The 21,450-nt window shown below is 46.1% G+C and overlaps 1 protein-coding gene across 9 annotated transcripts in view; it reads right to left on the bottom strand.

Annotated features, from left to right (window-relative positions):
* SENP7 (SUMO specific peptidase 7) overlaps positions 1-21,450 on the bottom strand; it is a 1,759,378-nt gene that overhangs the window by 247,105 nt on the left and 1,490,823 nt on the right. For all 9 annotated transcript variants that reach the window (XM_069637251.1, XM_069637256.1, XM_069637257.1 and 6 more), the window contains one exon: positions 12,291-12,334. In XM_069637251.1, coding sequence (XP_069493352.1) covers positions 12,291-12,334 — 44 coding nt within the window. The remainder of the gene's footprint in view (positions 1-12,290; positions 12,335-21,450) is intronic.

Raw genomic sequence — 21,450 nt, 5'->3', positions numbered from 1 at the left:
CAGTGCTCCACCATATTTGCAGAGTTTCAGTTGGCTTTTAGTAATTTGTTTTTGCCTCGTCTTTTTTTCACCTACCTAGTCATAATGGTCAACCCTTTCTAGTACATGCTCTTTCAGGTGTAAATGCATACTTTTAGTCTTATTTTTTTAACCAGATTAGATACTTCGTTTTCGAGATGTTACTCTCCAAATACATCTCACTTCAGTTAACATAAACACTAGGAGGCTTTCTGCAGGCCCTATAGTGTTTTGCTAATTAATACTGCATCATCCGCAAAGAGTAGGTTATCTACTTGATCACTGCTGAGTTGTGGTGCTTCCATAATACCATCATCTCAAATAGTAGCTAATTTGTTGATGTATATGCAAAACAGAAATGGGGCTAGAACACACCCGTCTTTTACCTCTTGTGACCGGGAAACTGGGGTGTATGCCCCTTTTCTTTCGTACCTTACCTGCACATATGGTAAAAATTAGCTATTAGCTCTAACCAGGTTCTCTGTGACACTTATAGAAATTATTTCTTCCTACAGTCTTTTGCTAGGCACTGCGCCAAATGCAGTCTGTAAATTCACAAAGATTTTTCCCTGGTGGCTTTTGAGGGCCAGTGGGGCATGGCCCTTTCACAGGCAACCGTAACAGAAGCTATAGAGCCGCTTTATTAAAAACATGGACAATTTTTAAGAGAAGTCTTTCCCATTTTTCTGCCGAGGCAGATGTAGATGGGAAGTGTACCTGTTCACTGTCGGGTGAGGACGCGATTAGGAATGTCTGCAGCTCCTCTTTCTTTTTAAAAAAAGACAAGGATGAGTGTGGGGGTCACTTCTCAAGAGTGAGTTTTTATAGTGCTTTTTTGCTCTCTTATGGGTTTCTGCCCTCCGAGGATTTTTTCTTTGAGGTAGTGGTTTTCGGCGATTTAGAAGCCAAGTGTCCCATGGTCAATTTAGATGATCTTTATTTCAGAGCTTTCAGGGTAATCAACTGACATGAATCACAATCCGCCACTTTGTGCTCAGTGCCAAGACACCAATGAGAAATGAGGTGTGGGTCAGTAAGCAACTCTTTCTGTCTTAGTCTTCACAAAGCTTGGGTCACGCTTTAGGCTGATGACAGAGAATATTCAATGAGCATGTGAATCCATGAAAGATGCCAATGCTGGAGAACAGGAGTTATATAGGTAACATGTTCCTTAGGCAGAAACACTTCACAACGTTGAATTAAATGACATACGTTAATTGTTCAATCCATAAAACACATTGATGTGATATCATTCATAACACCGTCTTTTTAAAAGGGAAGGCAAGATGCACATGTCCAGAAAATCCGGATGCCACGTTCTCTGGTCACAGTCTGGAGCAATGAGCGTGGTTCAGAACATGCGTAGTCTCCTGGGATCAGAGGGATCGGCGTGAATGCATAAAGGTCAAAAGTCCACTCGACCGTCAGTGCGTCCCCCAAAGCTTCCAGGTGAGGAAATTCCCTGGAGCAGAACAACTCGCACTTCCTGTTGGCACTGGAAACAAAGAGGTCCACTTGAGGAGTTCCCCAAGAGACAGTCTCTTTCCTAGCTTCCTGACAGAGTTCCCACTCATGGGAGGCTGAAGTCCTTCGGCTCAAGACATCCTCTGTAACATTATCTCGTTAGGCCAGATGAACCGCTGTCAGAGAGACACTGCTCTCCACAAGGTCCCTATTCATAAGTCTTACACTAATTTCACAGTGTGGTAATCAGCACTGAATAATGTCATGTGAAAATATCTTTACATATAAATAATTGAACAATTTATGGAACGTAATGTCTATTATGACCAGATATTGTAGCGCTTAGATATATATACTTGCATGTGGCACTGCTAAATGTCCCAATGCATGGATCTCACTCATTCTACGACGTGATACGCAGCACTGAACAACATTGCCATGTGAATATATTTTCACATATACACAATAATACACTAACAGACTCCAAGAGTGGTCTTCGGAACCAATACAATGTTATTGTATAATGCCTGGTGCTATATACATTAATGTGTACACCATTCTAAGATGGCCAACATATTGATCCCGATTGAAACAAAACGGCACACCGTTTTGGATGACCATGTCACTGCCACCATGACTACCATGAGTTTACATTCGCGGCAACCTCGCTACTGCCTCAACATTCCCTTTGAGCGGAGCTGCAGGATTTATGCACGATTAGGACACGCTATATGAAATAGCGGTAAGTAGGGTTCTGATTATGCATGCCATTTAAGTGGCATTGTGCTAGAATGGAACACGCAACTTATTAATAATATTTTCACAAAATCTTGGCAGAACGCCGCTCTGCTGGGCGAAGACAGGTCTGTTAGCACAATATGCAATCTTCACTTAGTGAGCATACAGCACACATCTCGGAATAAGAGCATGTGGATACTTATAGATCATTAACTTTCACTATAAGTTTACAAGTTAACCACTGGTGTCCATTTACACCGGGTTAGTTTAAAGGGGCTTAAGCGCACAGTCCTTATTATGAAAGGCAATCACTTGTGATAACAACGTTACATGCACACCAATGGATGTGTTTATGAGGGATATCTTAAATCAAAGAATGGATTGATACAAATTAATTATTGATTAAGATGTATAAATAGCAAAACTGTGTCATGATGCCCCGTTCTGACATTGTTCTTGCTATGTTTTCTAATTTTCTATGTTGTTGATGTTGGTATGTCTCGTGGCCTAATGCATTTTCCAATAATGGTGGACACAATTGTAATGATATGAAATACACACAAATGACTGGTTTTAATGACATTTCAATACATATTATTGCACCATGGAACATTGCATATACAACCACAATCTAAAAATCCATGTGTGACGCTGTGGGAATTGTGATCGAAACCTCATGTGGTGAATATTACACTAAATGTTGGTATCCTTTGCCTCCAATGACATTCCACTTGGGTACATTGTGTTATGGCCATTATACATAATGATGAATCATATTGGGGGTTGAATCTGATGATGACTGGAAATCGCAACAGACTGTATATGGATCGGATGAGAATTATCGGCTCTGATGAAGGACTACGATTAGTCCGGAATGCATTAGCACGATTTGCATCTGCACTTAATTTTTGATAATTAAACCTTATAAATACTTGGAAACCAAAAGAATTAAGAATGATTCTTTATAAAGAGAACTATGTGTACAAATCCAAATGTAATTCAAATTGTTGAATTATAGACTACAACCACATAGTGGATAGTAGGGTGTGTAACCCACATCGAAGGCTAAACAGCCTAGGGCTTTCTATTTCTTTCACATTTGGCATGCCCTGTACAGAGGCACGAATGATTGGGTCTGCACCAAACTCACAAGCATATTGAATGAAATGAAGTTATATTCAAGAAATCTGAAAATCTTACCATTTACAAATTAGCGGTGCCAGCACCCAGCACTTACACTGCTCTCCACAGTCATTTCTTCTCTGCACAGAGGCAAGGACCCCACACCACCTCGCTTGTTGAGGTAGTGCTGGCCACTGTGTTGGCTGTCAAAATCAGCACAGTCTTGCATTTCACAGAGGGGTGGAAAGCAACCAGGGTCAGCCTAATTGCCTCCAACTGCAGCAAGTTGATGTGTTTCAGAGACTCAGCGAGAGACCACAGTCCGCTCACTGAGTTCAGACAGGTGAGTGCCTCAACCAGTCAGTGATGCGTCCATGACCACTGTTACCTGAAGCCAAGGTTGACTAAACAAAACACCTCTCAGCAATTTGTCCCACACGGCCCACCACGCTAGATCCTGGGCCACCTGGCTCGAGACCTATAGAAGGTTCGACATGTGACCTTGGAACTGCGACCATTGGCAATGGAGAAGCCACTGAAGCAATCTCATGTGCAGCCTCGCCTCTGGCACCACTAGGATGCAGGAGACAATGAGGCCCAGGAAAGACAAGGCATGGACTTGTTCCTGTGAGATTTTTGCCACTCGATCCACGGGCTGGAAAGCCCTGCCCAGGCGAGTATCCAAGACTGCCCCAATAAATCGGACAGACTGGGACGGCAGAACCTGAAACTTTTTGAAGTTCAGGGAAAAGCTCAAACTGTGCAAAAGAGTGCATGTGCGCAGCAGATCCTCCAACACAAGCTCCGGGGATCGAGCTCAGATGAGTCAGTTGTCAATATGGTGAACAACATTGATGCCTTCCCCCCCTGAGGAGAACCGCTAATAATGACAGGAGTTGGATGACGACGAAATGCCGAACGGCAGGACATTGAATTGATAATGCTGTCGGCCCACTACGAATCTCGGGTACTTCCTGTTCTTCAGATGAATCGGCACATGGAAGCAGGCGTGCTGAACATCCAGGGAAATTAACCAGACCTGCAGGTCGAGGGCTGGGATAGAGTAACCATCTTGAACTTATCCTAGCGTAGGAACAAGTTCAGTAGCCATACATCCAGGCACAAGCCTTTGTCGTCCTTTGGCACCAGACAATAGGTGGAGTACTATCCCCTCCCTTGTTTTGAGCGCAGAACTATTTCAATATTGCTCTTTGCTAGAAGATGATGGACCTCCTCCAGGAGGATGGGGTCAGGAGATAAAGGGGGGCCAGGGGGTGAGGAGGGGCAGTGGACCAGGGGGTGAGGAGGGGCAGTGGACCGTAGTCAGGTGGGCATTGGAGAAAAGGAAGGAAATACCCCTGATTGATGAGCTGTAAAGCCAAAGCATCAGACATGATCTCCAACCACTCACTGCTGAACAAGGATAGCCATCCCCCACTGGTGACGATTGCTGGAGTCGGTCTCTGAGGTTTGATGCCCTATGGGGACGAAGGGACTGTGGCTGCTTTGATATCTCCTCGCTTTGAACCTCTCCCTCTTGGAAAGCGTTTCTCTTGGCCCCTTCCTGGGACAGATGTCCCCGGCCCTTTTAGGCGAACGTGGAAAAAGGGCGAAACACCCTGCCCGATAACATGGATTGTGTGGTGGGTTGCTGGACCGCGAGTCTCAAGAACTTGGCCTTCGCCTTAGATGACTGGACTGGCTCCAAATAGGTTGTCTGTCAAAAGCCACCTTGCCGCCCAAGTCCAGTGACAGAAATCCTTTCTGCATCTTGTCCTCTAGGACGTGCTCCTCTGCACTGGCTGCAGCGGATCAGAGGCCAAAGGAGAATTGTTGCCATGGTACAAGAGGCATTCACGGCATGCAGCACCAAACTGCCTGAAGCAAACACCTCCTTGCCCCATGTGTCCAGGCTTTTGCTTCCTCTTTCCGGTGGAAGGGATGGAAAAATAGTACCACCCCAGGCAATACGTGGGAGGAAAGGAACACTGGATCTGACGTTGCAGGACCGTGCTTCCTTGCTAGATCCCTGTGTGCTGGGGCAACAAAGGCAGGTTTCTACCACACGTCCAACCCTGGGGCCTCCACCGCCACATTAAAGAGCAGCAGCATCTCCTTCTTGGGGGCATCGTCTAGAAGGTAGCACAGTTATATATGATATGATATGGCATTTATAACGCGCCTATACACAAGTGGTTCAAGGTGTCACAAGGCAAGGGAGGGGGAACAAGGGAAGACAGACAGCGATCTTACTAGGCCAGGTGTCATTCAGATCGTGCAAGTGCATGGGAAGGAGGAAAGGGAAAAGTGCGAGGGGGAAGGGAGAGGGGAAAGTGCAGTACATAGGATAGTAGATTAAATAAGATAGTAAAACGGCCAAAAGGTGGCAAGTGCAAGGTAAGTGCAGACATAAGTGCTGGTAGGGGGACTGTAAGGGATACAGAAAACAGTCCCAAGGTGCAAGGGCTGCCAGGGAGGCAAGTGCAGGGTGGCCGAGAGGAAGTGGCGTGCTTCCTGTTCATCCTCTGACAAACTGGCCTGCTGCAAAGGCAATACCCCCTCACCAAGAAGAGAGCTCATACCCAAGCCCGCATCTCTGCAGCATCTAACAACTCGGCTGAACTCTTTAAAATCTGCAAGGAACTGGCCAATCCTGCTGCAGTCTCTACCTCTCCTGTCCCTTCCCAGGCCCTCTGCATGGCAGTGGCCTCTCATTTCATTTAAAAAAAAACTCAGGACATCCTGTTCTCACTCTCCTCCTATCGCCTCCATCCCTCCATTCCCTGCTCTTCTGCAGCCGCCCCCCTCCCTCCTTCTCTGCAGATGAGGTTTCTAGACAAGTCCGATCTATGATAGTCTCATTGAAACAGGTTCACCCCTGTTCCTCCAAAACTATCAAGGACCAGTTCATATTGAACTCTGGACCTGGGCAGCGCCGAGAGACTCAGTGTATCACCCACATTTGCCATCAGGTGCTGAAAAGCAGCTTGAGGCTTGCCTGGTGTTGGCGCTGGTAGAATATCTAACTTCTGGGAAGTAACTAGGCTGCTGGCCCCATGCAGGTCCACCCTCGTCTAGCATGTCTTTGACGCTGCCGTAGAACTCCTTGGGGAAGTCCCTATCTTCTCTAGAACCCATGGGTTCAAGTCCAAATGGGATCTGGTCGTCTTCCTCGTCGTATTTGTCATACAATTCCAAAATAAAGCATCTCTGGGCAGTGTGACCTATTCCCGCAGAGCCCCGGAGTCCATGGCACTGACATTAAAGATGACGGTGCAGTGGGCAGAGCCTCTCAGCTCGAGAGACCTCCGGCTGGAGCCCTTAGGCGCATGGGAGTGGTCGCTGAGGGTAGCCTGCAGGTCACGGGAAGACACAGTGGAACCATCTGCGCTACAGCCAAAGCTAGCAGTGCTGCTGACTGTGCCACAGGTGCTAGGGCCAGAGCCGCCAGTGCATTGGCAAATATGTTAAGCATGTTGACCCATGTTGCGTGGCATCTCTCAGCACTTAACCCAGTTTCTGACTGAGTGTACTTGGACTCCCCCCTCCGCCTCCTCTCCCCTCCCCTGTACCGTCTGTGCACTTGCACGATCTGAACGTACCATGCCTTGAAGATCGTCTATCTTCCCCGTCTCCCCTTCTTGCATGGTGGCGCCTCAATGCACTTGGAAAAACTGCAGAATCGTCAGACCTATTTGCTGTTATCTACACTGTTAATTGTATTATATGCACTTACTCTGCCTGTGCAGACTTATATTGTTCAGAAATTCAAGGGCTCTGAATGACTGTTTTCTCCCCTTGTTCCCTCCCTCCTTAAGCGCTTTGAAACACTTGCCTTGTGTATAGGCGCTTTACAAATAAACATTACCAATACCAATCTTCAGGTGAAAACTTACCCATCCCCCCTTCATGGAGTTAGGCGGAGTACCTGGGCTGACTGCTCCGGGAAGTCTTGGAGTGGTGGGTCTTTTTCTTTGAAGAGGGAAGAGTGCCTGGTGAGGGGACTCACTCGGGGAGCGAGACCTCTTACAGGAGTTTCTTCTCCATCTCCAGATGGAGCATTTCGATCTTGAGTACAATGATCTGCACCGTGCGACCTCGACAGACTACAGAACCTCACCCTTCTTGTGGATGAAAATTAATAATTTTGCTGCCTGCTCCCTAAGGGCCATTGGGTGCATCGACTGACACGACTAGCAATCCTGGGTGTTGTGATCTTCATCCAGGCAGCACAAACAGATACGGTGCAGATCGGAGAAAGACATGTGCCTACCCCAGTCTGTGCATGGCGTGAACCTGTGTGGGTTGACCTCTGATCTCCTTACCCCACAGGCTCACCTCTTAAGAAGCAAGTGCACATTTGTCAGTAAAGCAGGTTTATTGTACAAACGGCCAGGAGGAGCTAGGCGGCTCTTTAGAGACCGTCCTAGCCAGATTCTCTTCGAACCACACAAATGTTTCACATTATATACATTTTGCAACAGTTAGCACACTCCCACATATCTTGTTACAAAGTCATCCCCCAAACATGATTGGTCAACCCTATACAAAGAAATCTAACCCCCCCCTCAGTTCCCATGTTCTCATTGGATACAATCATTTAATCACCAGCCCCTTTTGACATAAATGTACATTAACTCATTTACAGCACACCCCTTATCGGGAGCCTTCTGTAGTATGTCATATCATCACATGGTTACATATTCACGCACAACAATCCTAATTTATTCCAGATTCCATCTGGTCGAACACCTCTAACCTCAGTCGTGATGCACATGGCTTTACCAATGATACTTACAAAATATGAGGATGGAGGGAAAAAAACAAGTTTCCTTTGAAATGACGATAAGCATCGTATCTGCCCAGACCTGCCGTCATCCTCATTTCACGCTAATCTCTAAAGACTACCATTTAGGCACACATGGCCTCTGGCCACATCCTGGTAATTCCTAGGACCCTGATCAAAACCCATAAACCATTTGTCCACTCTGCCCATAAGCACCCCTTGCCCCAGGTTTATTACCTGACCCTACCAGGTGGCCGGACCTCCTTGAACACTGAATAACAGACTCCCATATACTTAAAATATTACATCTCCTCTCCCCAATAGCACCAAGTCGTAAAACCCTTGTCTGGCCGCAACTCACCATTTGATGTTATCGCAGCTGCCCGAATGTAGTTAGCTGCCTTCCCCAGCCTTCAACTTTGATCAGCCAGTTTCCCAGGTTGCACAGAGTTTATCTTGCCACCCCAGGTTTCTGCAGCCTACAGAAACTATGAGGGACCTGAGGTATACAGATTCATGCATTTGCCATGTACCCCTTGTTTCCCAAATATTCCAAACACATTTCCCTGAAGACCCCCCGTGAATGTATGTCTGTGCAGGTATGTTCAAGGCTCCTGCATACCCTCCTCACAGTGGCTGCTCTCCTTTCTCACATGCACACATGAAGCTCTTCACTTCCCATCTTTAGATACTATGTGGCACACTGTGTGACTACATTGTGTTCATATTGCATTAGCAGACTTGTCATGTTGCTACACGTGTGCAAATCTAAAATGTATCAACTACACACAAAGTAACGCTAATAGTAACACACATTCCATTCTCATCAACTACACTGCATACATACTAAATCGCAACATTGTGCTAATGTCGCCGCCACCCCAGTTACTAATATACTGCGCGCATCGCGAACCCTTCTGTCCTAGTGAAACCTTTATCAATCACCCCAACAAACCCAGAGGCCTTCGAATGAGTCAGCATGGTGAATTTCAATACAAAAGCTTGATAAGTAAGTTCCGATAAGCAAATCGAGTTCACGGAAAAAAGGAATTGAGGTCATGGGGTGGGATGCAGCTGCTTATACTGGCCTAGATGTCAATTTCGGCACAGGGCGCGTAAAGGCGTCAGACATACCAGATAATGAGCTGCGCAGCACTGCCCGGTGGCACAAATGTTTCCAGTGAAGAGCTGCTCTAGGATATGGATATCACAGATGAGGAATCTATGGCAAGAAACATCCATTAGAAACAAGGTTACAGTGTGAAATATGGGATTGGACCACTGCTGATAAAAATAAGTCTGGGGCCTGGGTCCAAAATACCTTCAGCTATCCCTCCGCAAATACCTCCCCTCTCGAGCTCTTCGCTCCTCTACCTCCAACTCCCTCGGGGTCAGTCGTTTTTCAAAGAAACAAGCTGGGGGTAGATCTCTGTCTTCGGCTGGGGCCTCCCTCTGGAACAGCCTCCCTGCCACTCTATAACTTGAGGAGAACCATCTCTGGTTCCCGGAAGCACCTCAAGACCTTCCTCTTTTCTTCTGCCTTCGCTCCCCCTGTCCCCTGCTGATCTGTTCTCTCTTGGCACTGTGCACTTGGCCACCCTCTGTCCTTCGGGCCCAGGTACCTGCTCACCCTGCCACCCTTCCGCACTGCCTCCGGGCCACCCCTTGCACTGGGGTCTGTATCTGTACCCATACAGCCCCCCCACTTTTCTTCCTGCACTTATCAGACCTACCCTGTCTGCTGCCTTAAACCTAGCACTTGCAAATTGCTGGCAGCATTACCACTGTTTGTTGCCTTTATTATTTATTTATTGTTATTTATCTGTTTCTCCTCTGCTTCGCACTTTCCACTTCTCCCTCCTTGCATGCACTTTTCCCCTCCCCCATGTACTTGCGTGTTCTCAATGTCAGTGGGCCTAGTAAGATCGCTGTTTTGTTCTCCTCTGTTCCCCTCCCTTGCCGCGCTCTGAAACACTTGTGTACGAGCGCGATAGAAATAAAATATCAAAGTCCTATCATAGGCCATAGAAATGAACATACACTTTATGCAACATTCATGGTAGTGCTCGTTTTACCACTGTATTGGGCTGGTCTTTGAAATGCAGATGGCCATCAAAAATCTGCTCCTTAAGTAGCCCCCATATGACCGGGCCGTTTAAATGGCAGGCCATACTGCTCCAGGAAAAAAACAATTTTATTGCCAAAACGAGTAGACAAATGAAATTTGTTAATGGATGCATTCTACACAAGGTCGAGCTTGAGGCATGTGACTCTTTCCCAAACATTTGAAACTGCCTTGACTCTTCTTGAGTAGCAAAACTTGCAACAATATTCAAACATTAAAAAAGTAGTGAGGTCCAGACTCCAGAAGTAATATTGCTGATGTCAGATACAAAGTCTCTCAAATTAATTTATGGCACCTGCCTTCAATAAATAGTCCCAAACAATATCCCCGCCCACCCCAGTCTTCTTCCCCAGTTCTTTATGAAGCCAATGATAGCACCCTTCGACCCTCACGTTGGAGAGCCAAACACAGTATTATGGAAACACCTGTGTGACACAATTAATTGCCAATGTTCACCCCAGCCACACCACTTATGACATTAGTTTAGCTGAGATGACACCCTTTGGGCCTGTTCACCAGTTTGGGCATGAAGCTGTATCGAGATACATTACAATGGAGAACTCTGGACGACCAGAGTCCTGCAGCGAGAGAAAGTAGGCCAAGCACAGGACTTCCACCTGGCCACAAAATGACCACTGGACATTTTAAAGCCGAAGCAAAGCAAATTGAAGCTGCAGGAGCACAAGGTTACCAAACTGAGCCAGTAACCCCCACCAGGAAAACCCAGAGGAGGATCAACTGTGAATAGCAGTGTTGTTGATGGAGCATAAATGCATGGATATCTATAAAAAAAAAAGGCTAAACCCTGAAAAGTGTGATAGATACCAGGAAGTGTCAGAGAGCAAAATCCGAGGAGAACAGGAGAAAACTACAAAAGGAGAAACAACTTGCTATTAAGCAATGCCTTTTGCAGATTACACCTGCTGAGATGCCAGAGACATCTGTCATGCGATCCCCCGCATGGAGATTGTGGCGGCGGTTCCGATGGAGTGGACATTAGAGAATACACAGGCTTTTTCTCTTTCTCTGGTAATGGTCTAGTCTTTGCACGTTTCTCTACGTTGTGACGTAGCCATTGCCGGAAGACTTACTCCGCGTCTTCCTGGCAAACTGCGCGTTGCAACTGTGTGTTTTCTCGCTCTTGGTTGCTATACGCTGTGTTGTGTTTTCTTACTGATCTCCCTGCTCATTACGACCCCTGTCGTTTCCCATTTTCCCTGCCTCCACTATTCCTCCATTTTTCCCCTTCCTCGCTCATTTCCTCTCCGCTTGTTTCCCGGCTACGGCTCTCTGGGTCCCTTCTGGACTCCGCTGCTTTCCGCGATCCTCCTTCATTGGACCACAAGCTTCCGGCGCTTCCTGGATTACGACTTCACCTCCGCTGCCTATTACTTGGACCATCAAGAGGGGTTTTTGTACACCTTTGGCTTTTTCCCCTACTTTCACACGCCTGCGGTGAAGGGGCCGCAGAGGCCGCTGTTCACTAGCGACCGCTGTGGCTTCCCACCGCGGTTGGGATACCGCCTCCGCCGGCTACCATTATCGTGAGGCTCAGCAATACTCTACAAACTCAAGCTCATCAGGTGAGGAGTCAGAGGAGGGAAGTGGGATTGACGAGTTTGAAATTCAGATTGTTAATACGGAATCTGACAACATCTGCTGAGACAAAGCCGGCTCGAGAAATCTGGAATTTTGGCAGGGCCTGCAAAAGCTTCAAAACCAGTCGCCAGACAATGTATTGCTTCATCAGACTAATCAGGAACATTACCAAGAAGGCAGTGGAATGACAGTGAAAAAACGAACTAAGTTCACAGGGCGCTGCGCCTCTATATAAACGGGACGCCGCCCTGATGTCCGCCGTGGGGCACATAGAGGCTCAGATTCTTGCTTCAACGTGCACATAGCCTGTATTTGTATTACAACTATTACACACAACACCAACTTTAAAATATGATAGTCATTTTAAAGTTATATTTTAAAAGGCCCTGCTAGCAACAAGAAATGGAATATTAAAAATAAGATGATCATTTTACTCACCGTTTGCAGACTTTTGTTTTTCCAGAATGTTTCTCTAGAGCAACCTGCAAAACAGTGTGCAGTTTCAAGAGATGTATTATGAGAGCACAAGCAAAGCTAATGTTAGAGTCATTTAAATATTACATTTCAATAACACATTTGGTTCATTTCTGCTGCAAAACAGTGTCAGATGATTGTAACTAATATATTTACTATTATCTAATGCATGACATTGTTCATTAAATTGGTGCTTTAAGAATTGCAAAAAAACTTCTAGTTTTAAGGGATTCCTACAGATCTCTCCTGTCATGAACAAAATACATACTGTGAACAATACAATCTGGATGTATTTATGATGCTGTACTTTAAGGGCAAGTCTAGAGTGCTTTGCCTCTAACACATTTACAGCCAATTCTTAAAGCTATCCAGTGGCTATAGGGTCACTGCAACACAAAACCAAATAGGGCCTGAATTCAGACATGTAGTCAGCGTATTTTCTAGTCAGTGCTATATCTTTCACCAACAAGCTGCAAGTCGCGATTTCTAGAAGATAATGCTTTGTGGGATATCTTACGGATTTACAGTTCCCGAGTTATATTATTTGGTATTTGTACAATGGCTGCCATTGGTATGGCCTTTGGAATACGACAGTCAGAGGATTGAGAAGTGATAAATGGAGCTGTAGATGTGTGTGCGCATTTATAGGCAATTACAAAGGTAGGTGGGAAGGGAGAGGCTACTTCCCTAACAGCAGCCTGTAAAGAAGAGGGGACGGGTGCTTAGAACTTATCGAAGGAGTCACAAGAATCATAGCACAGCGAGTAGAGCGCTCGCTTTGACATCTATGCAGCGCCTGCTGACGCAAGTTCTAATTCCGCAAAGGCCAAACTCAGCATTTCATCCTTCCGAGGTCGATAAATGAGCACCACACACCGTGGGTAATAATAAGCTATATAAATGTTAAATAATAATTATTATTATTATAGTAAGAGTCAAGCTATGTAAAAGGCTGGACTTAATATTGCGTGGTACTGGGCTGTATTCTATTGGCGGTGCCACTCGGGCGTGGGTGATGTATGTTTAGAGTGGATGTAGCCAGGCAGTGTTTATCGCAGATGTACGCGGATGTGAGGCGCGAACCCCTGGAAGGACACAGCTGTAATTCCTGTGATGCAGTGCATGAGCGTCTCGTGATAAAAGACTAAGGCATGGGTAGGTTTAGTCATGTAGAGCGTATCATATAGGCTTGGATTAGGTAGTGGTATGTCCCACCTATAGGCTTCTCAATTGCTCCCGAATTCCCTGAGAGGGGTGAACGATAGTTCGCAGAAAAGAACGATCCCGGCTAAATCTGTAGGGTGCTGCAGGGAAGAGCCAGGTTTTGAGATCCTTCCTCAAGGCAAGGTGGTAGTCCATGTGGCGGATAGATAATGGAGGGGAAAAGTTCCAGATGGTGGGAGCTTGGACTGAGAAGGAGGAGCCCCCCATATGAGTAGATTTTGTTACTGCAATGAGAAGAAGTGCTGAGCCTGATCTGAGGTTTCTGTTTCTGTTAGGCTTTGTAATAAGTCAGAAGGAGACTGACTCTGAACTTCCATTTTTGAGTAATTGTTTATTCAATGGAAATTAACACATGCCTGACTTTCCTTATGCTGTGGGTTTCCCTACCTAACCAAACTAACTAGGGTGCTCATCAGTTGTAAGGTGAATGTCCAAAAAGAGGAATCAGTCCTCCGTCCAAAAACTAGTCACTATCAGGAATAACTAAGGTACAGTAGAATGACTGTTTTTCTGTGAGCTGTTTTCTCAGCAAGTTCGCATTAATGAAGCATTATTAGGTAGCTCTATGTCACTACTTTCACCAAGTTGTACAGTTCAAATATAGGGCTTTTCCACTTCTCTCCCTCTCTCATTTTGTACTCTTGTGATTGTGGTAGTTTTGTTTACTCCCTTCTTTGGTTGTTCTCTTGTTCTTCCCTTATTATACAAACCTTAAAGTATTTTTCGACTCAATGTCCAATCGTTGTCGTGATTAGTACAACCAACACTCTTAACCCTTGTCATTTTCACTCTTCTTAGGTATTTCCAATAATTGTTCTTTACTGGTTTCAGTAGGAACGTTCCAATAGCAATTCTCACACTTCTCTAAGCCTTGTTTCTCACTGGGACGATTCTGTGTAGCCCAGTGATGAGTCTCACTCTTTTACCATACTTGTGCTTCACTGGGACGAGCACGAGTAGTCCCGTAATGATTTGCACTCTTGTTCCATACTTGTTTTTCACTGGGACAAATCTGAGTAACCAAGTAAAGATTCTCACTTTTCTTCCACACTTGTTTTTTTACTGGGAAGAGTATGACTAGTCCTGTAATGATTCTCAGTTCCCTTCCAGGCTTGCTGCTCACCGGAACGATTACAAGTAGTCCCGTAGTGATTCTCAATCTTCCTCGATGCTTGTGTGTCACTAGGACACGTATGAGGGAGCCTATAAAAATTCCAACTCGTCTTCCATGCTTTTTTCTTACTATGACTGATATAAGTTGACCAATAATGGTTCTCACTTTTTCATCATGCTGGTGTCTCGCTGGCAAGAGTATGAATAGTCCAGTCATGATTCACACACTTTTGCCAGACTGGTGTCTCACTGGGATGAGTATAAGTAGTCCCGTACTGATTCTCAGTACTTCACCACTCTTGTTTCACTGGGACAAGTATGAGTATCCCAATCATTATATAAAGTGCCCTCCCCAGATCTCCCGGTCTGCTAATTACCTTTCTGATGCAGGGATCGCTTCACTGCGTCTGCAGCTTGCGCGGGGGCGCATTTCTCTTCTCGTCGGGACAGTTTATGGGTTTGCTGCTTTCTCTTCTCCCGGCACACTCGGTAGTGCCCTTAGGTAAGTGGTCTCGGCATCCTTGTGATACTCCCTTGTATCCTTGGATACGACACCACTTCTCAGCAGGTCCCTCCTGGGACCTCGTTCCAGCCCTTTGGCTCCTTACAGACTGGACCTCTTTGAGGGCCAGTCCGGCATACGCAAGCTTCCTTCTAGCTTTGGAAGCCATGCTTCCCCCTGCTCTACAGCTCTACAGCAACAGCTGATTTGAAATGCCCAGGCTTCTCTCTCTCGTGTGTCTTCTCCTTCCAGTTTTAGGATGCTACGCTGGGACCTCCCCGGCGTAGCATTGAAGTCCTTCTTCTGTGTTCTATTTGCACTCAATATTACTCTTGTGGTTTTTCTTCATCTCATTACCACATAGGTAACTTTCTTCAGATTTTCTCAAGGGTTCAATATTACAATGACAAACCTCCACTGATTCTTTAGGTTTTCTTACAGTATTTTCTATCAATACTGGTTTAACATGGGAATGGGTAAGGAGTTCCTCACAGGAAAGGGAGTCCTTAACCCCAAGGGAGGTGGGGGGGGATTGTCTCTCCCGGTGATGTCCAGCTTGCCTCTACTGCTAGTGAGGGTATCGTGCAGCAGGCTCACCTCCCTAGCCTCACAGGGATAGGCTCCCCCACATTTGGAGAAGTGATTGAATCCAGTGATTTGTCACAGCTTGTAGCATGTACATTTATGGTGCAGGTATTCTGATCCTTGGCTTTAAAGAGCTCGATGGGTGATGCAGAGGGTGGGGGTAATGTGTTCTCTGGTGCCTAAGGCTGGGAGGAGCTTCGTGGCAGTGTTTAGTACTCATTGGAGCTTTCTTATCTATGCTGCAAGGGCATCAGCATAGTATAGGCGAGAAAGGATGACAGCAACTATCGCAGAGACTCTATGTGAGAAGGTCAGGTAAGGAAAAAGGCAACAGAGGGTGCAAATGTGTAGGTAACAGCATTTTATCACGGAGTTGAGGCGATGCAATAGCATCAGGTCTGCGTCCATAGTCCTTCCAAAGTATTTTACTGTGTTGGAGGAGGTGTGCCAAGGGTGGGTGGCCAAGGGGTGGGTTGAGGGCGGTCTTCCCCCAGAGCATGTCGGTTCTGCCAGGATTGAGTAGGAGATGATTGGCCATCATCCAGGGTTCGATTTCTGAGAGACATGTTGCATCAGGAGAGGTAGAAGTGCGGCTCTTAAAGGTGATTTTGGTGTCGTCTGCGTAATTATAGCACGACAGACCATGGGATCGAATGAGTGCTGGGAGGGGTCTCAGGTAGAGGTTGAGGGAGAAGAGGGGGTAGAGAGAGGTACCTTACAGCACTCTGGGCGACAGGGCAGGGAGCAGAGGACAATGGAGGCATGAATAGAGAAAGGAGGATATCCAAATCAGGGCTGAGTCCCTGATGCCCAGAATGTGAAATATGTAAGTTAAGAAGGAGTGGCTAAAGGTATCGAATGGTGCAGAGAGGTCAAGCAGGATTAGGACGGCACAGACTCCTGAGTCACTGTGAATTTTAAGGTAATCTCATATGGAGATTAGGCAGGATTCACTTCCTCGTGACTGTTTGTGAAACATGATTGGGTAGGGTCACGGATCTGGTTGGCTTCTGGGAAGAGGCATAGTTGCGAGTATGCCACTCGGTCGGTTATTTTAGCTATATACCGGTACTATGAGATGGGTCTGTAGTTTGTTGGGATAAGAGGGTCGAGGGAGGTATTTTTGTGCAGGGGCTTAATGTTGGAGGTTTTGAATTCTTCAGGGAAGGAGCTGGGTGTGACTGATGCGTTGACGGTAGATCTTGCGAAGTCGCCAGTACAGGTGGTAGTTAGGATTTCTGTAAAGCAGGAGGGCAAAGGTCTCCAAGGGATCCTGATGCTCGGCTAAGTGAAAGTAGATTGATGAATTCTAGGTGGGAGAGTGGAGAGAAGGAAGAGAAGAGCAGGAAGAGGGATGATGGTTCCGATGTTAAGGGCAAGGTGTGGGGGGTCCTGTAAGGGATGCAATTTTGCAGAGGATGCAATTGTGTTATGTAACTATGCTACCATGGGATGGACATTTTCCGTTGGGTAGGTTGAATTAGTTATCATGTTGGGCTGTTTTATTGAGGTGATTTGGCAATGGTTTATCATTTCTTCTCTGGAACAGATCTGACAAAATACTGGTAATAATGAATAGGAGTTGGTTTGGCCGGTTCGATATATGCTGTAGCCTGATCAAATGTATTCTGGTCTCGGACAGAGAAGGTATCCATGAGGTGCCAGTCCAAGTCTGTATTTTTGTTGCAGATTTAGAATAGGGTATTGATTGTGAATCGTAAATGTTGAAGCTGAATTAAATAGGGGCAGATGAATTATTGCAGGTTGAGGGCCCTATATACCTGTCAGGACCACTCTGCAGTGTTCCCGATGTGACGATTTGCAAGGCATCGCCACTTTTCCCCACGAGGGAGACCTTTCCCACGATGCTAGGGAGGTGCAGCCGCTACCCAAAAGGCCCCCCCCCCCAAGTGGTGGTTTAATGTGGGAGGGCCTCATGGTGATGGACTCCCCCTGTGGGGATAAGGAGGATCACCTAGGGTACAGCCCGTTCACCAAGGTCCCACCCCAACCTTCCTTAACCCACTCCTGCATGTCAAACAACTTCCTTGAGAGTACCCTGTGCATTTCTGTAGAGTAGGAGGAAACAGCCCCAACAGAAAGTACCAGGATGAAGAAGAGCACAGAAGACATGAAGATTACTAACTGTGCTAGTACTAGTACCAGGTGGCCCAAGAATGCATGCAGATCAATCCATTAAGACCAACAAAGGAATTTGATAATGCGCCAGTGCGACACGGGCAACATCAAGAGAAAAAGGACAGAAGACTTTGTAAAGCCCAGCCAGGAGAGGCAGCAGGTGTGGAAACCATATAGAGCTGGAGTTTCAAATCCTGAAGACTGACCCGGGTTCCTGGAGAGCAGAGAACGCTGGTGATGCGCAAGGGAGTTCTCTGTGGGTCCAGCTGGAGTGCACACAAAACAAGAAGAGAGCTGAGCAGACCAGTAGAGTGCAGAGACGCTGCAATCCTGGAGAAGCAAAGGAGAGAAGCCTGCAGAATATGAGAGATGCGCCCCAGTCCCAGGAAGCGCTGGTGGCGTACCTAAGTCCCAAATAAGGTAACCGGATGTACAAGAGACCCGAAAGGAACAAGGAGGTGGAAGAGAGGCAGGCTTGAGAGGCTCTCCGATGGCCCTTTGGGAAGGACGCATCGAACATCCGAGGAGAACTTCCTCGTTGCAGCGGCAGCAACAAGCCGACTGACCACCAGAGAAGGATCTGGGACCATCAAGCTAACCTGCAGCTTTTAAGTATTTAATTTAACAATACTCAAAAGAGATTGAGCATGTCAACGGAAAGAGTCGATTCCATAGCAGAACTTGTATCATATTTATGTAAAACTGTCATATGAATAAGCTACATAGTATCACTTTCCAAAGTTCCAAACGTATCATAACTTTATTTGCTGGAACTACAGCCATATAAAGTGATTGTGTGCAAGACTACAAGTCCCCAATATCAACAGGCGACTCATTGGTATGTTATCTCATAGTCACAACTGCTACTTCCTGTGTTATGGAAGGTAAAGGGAATAAACTACCATTCCTTGGATGATTGCTTAGCCCATTACATCGGCTAGTTACTCCTGCAGTTATGTTCAGAACAAGGGTTAGCATTTCCAAATGTCAGCATGGGTTACTGGTTAGGCAATCAATACATAGTTTTTGTAAATATTACTTTTTATTGTTTTTAGCAAAAACAATAGCATAACAAACAAACAAACATACGCCATAGCTTGGTTGTACAGCATCAGAAGGATAACATTGAAAATGGATTTCCAGCGGCAGAGAGATGTCCCCCTGAGTGACAAATCAATATTACATTGGTGGTTGGAGTGTTAAGGGTAAAAGCCAATAATAACAAGGCTGTACCCTTAACACTCCCCCAACCACCAGCCCCATACCTTCTGACATTTCTGGGGACAGCCCGTACCATTATACACACGCCTCTCAAGGACACACACCGGTCAACCTCAGCGGACCAGTGACTGAGCCGTGGGTGGTCTCCAGTGTTACAGACAGAAACATTGTTTCCTGCTTAGTGAACCCCACCTCGCCCCATATCCCCAGCAATGCCAGCTTTGGATCGCAGGGAACCTGAGATCCCAGCGGTGAGGTTAACCTGCAGATACATTTCCCCCAGAAATCCTGGATGTGTTCACATTCCTACAATGTATGGAAGAAAGTGCCCACCGCTGCTCTCCCACACCTCAGGCAAGTGTCTCTGTCTACTATACCACATTGGGCCATTGCCGATCCTGAGTAATATACCCAATGCAATATTTTATATTGGATCAGGCAGAGCCTGCCAGCTGTTCCAATCTCCTGTGGGAACATGTTCGTCTCTACTCACTCCTCTGGGTCTAACGGTCCAACATCCCCTTCCCAACTATCTTTGAGCTGGGACAACTCCTGGGCCCCAAATGCCGTCATCAGTACCTGATACAGGGTCGAGATGACCTTAGTGACAATGCTGTCAAGAAAAGGATTGGCTTCTAGGGGTGAACATTTTGGGACCTCTGCCAAGGAGAGGAACTGTGAGCAAATGGTGCGGGTGAGTTGCAGGTGTCTGCACTGTCCGCGACTCGCTATCCCCAAAGTGTCTCGCATCGAGCCAAACGGGAGGAGCTGTCCTTCCCACACCACATCGCCAGGACCTGCACCCACATTCCTTCCAACTTTTGAAATGGTCATATTTTGAGTAACTCAGGGAGATGCATGTTGTTCCACAGGGGCTGGACCAGTGTTGCCCCCCCCCCTCAAACCCCATGTGACGATGTGCGGCGGCCCATAATTGCTGGGTATGTAGTAACGATCAATACATTGCTAACTCTAAGAATGACATGTGATAGTAGAGGGAGGCAATAACAATAGGTCCCCAAGTGGGAACCATACCTACCACGGATAACCTGCACCATCGAGTTCCCTGTATATGCAATGAGGGAAATGCATAACTTGAAACTATAAAAAGCAGGACTATCAAATTAGGAAGGAATGGGTAATAGCTTGTCATCTATAAAGAAGTACATAGAAATAAAGCAAAAGGCAATGACCTCATCCTGATATATGTTTTTGTATGATAATAACCTTGTGCTTAGATATAAATACAAATTCCATAATATGGAAGGGAAAAGCACAAAATCAATTTGCCATATGATAGTCAAAGAAAAAGCACAAGCAATTATCAAGAATAGCACTGTGAATCTATATATTAGTTCATACATCTGAACTGGGGCATCCAACCCAGCCCTTTAAGAGGAGGTAGCAATACTTCGAGACAGATGGAGATGCATAACATTACTCAAATATCAATAATCAAAACTGACTCATCGTCTTAAATAAATAATAAAATACCCCAACCAACCCTCCGTTACTATGTCCTTGTTTATCACTCTTTCCCACTCGGTATTCATTCAATTTCCCACCTTACTAAGCCTACTCACCATTCGCATTTTTGATTCCAACCTTTGGGATCGACTCCTCCTCAAACTAGCCACTTTAGCCTTCAGTCCGCTCAGCTTCCTGTAGATGTCGGAAGGGATTCCGCTTGAAAACGAGGGACCCGTTCCACCCGTACATGCAAGATTTTGAAAGTAACGGCCGCTAAATGCGGGGAGCCTCACGCTCTTCCAGTTAAATGGCGGAGGATGTCCGATATTTCCAGGACCCCAAAGCTTACTAGATTGATGGATTTTTAACCACCAGGTCGGCTACCACGTGAACTGGGGCATCCGACTCAGCCCTTTAAGACGATGTAGTAATACTTAGAGACAGATGGAGATGCAGAGTCTTAGGGAGAATTCTCTGTATAGGCTAATTTCCCAAACCTAATGAGTCCCCCAGCAGCTTTGCTGGATTTTAGGGGTTTAATTTTTTCTCCTGCTAAGAGGGAGGCTCTTTTTCTCCCACTCTTAGGCATGATTTGAGAATGTCCTTTGACTTTGTAATGCGTTTTATGGGCTATGGGGTCTTTTACTCCATAGGGCTTCATGTGTTTTTGGTAAATGTGTTACACAGCACCCTCAGTACAGTAACACAGGGGTGTCATAGTGGCCCCCAAACATAGACTCCATACTCTGGAACTGACTACTGTCTCCCAGGGTATGGAAAGTCACCATTGACTTTACTAGTCTTAAATTGTGAACAGCACAAGTACAAACCATCATATTGTGGAAGTACTGGTAGGGGTAATTCGATTGC

The sequence above is a fragment of the Ambystoma mexicanum genome, chromosome 7p, assembly GCF_040938575.1.
Source record: "Ambystoma mexicanum isolate Mex_15411 chromosome 7p, UKY_AmexF1_1, whole genome shotgun sequence".
In the NCBI taxonomy this organism is placed as follows: Eukaryota; Metazoa; Chordata; class Amphibia; order Caudata; family Ambystomatidae; genus Ambystoma; species Ambystoma mexicanum.
This window is presented reverse-complemented; position numbering and strand designations above follow the sequence as displayed.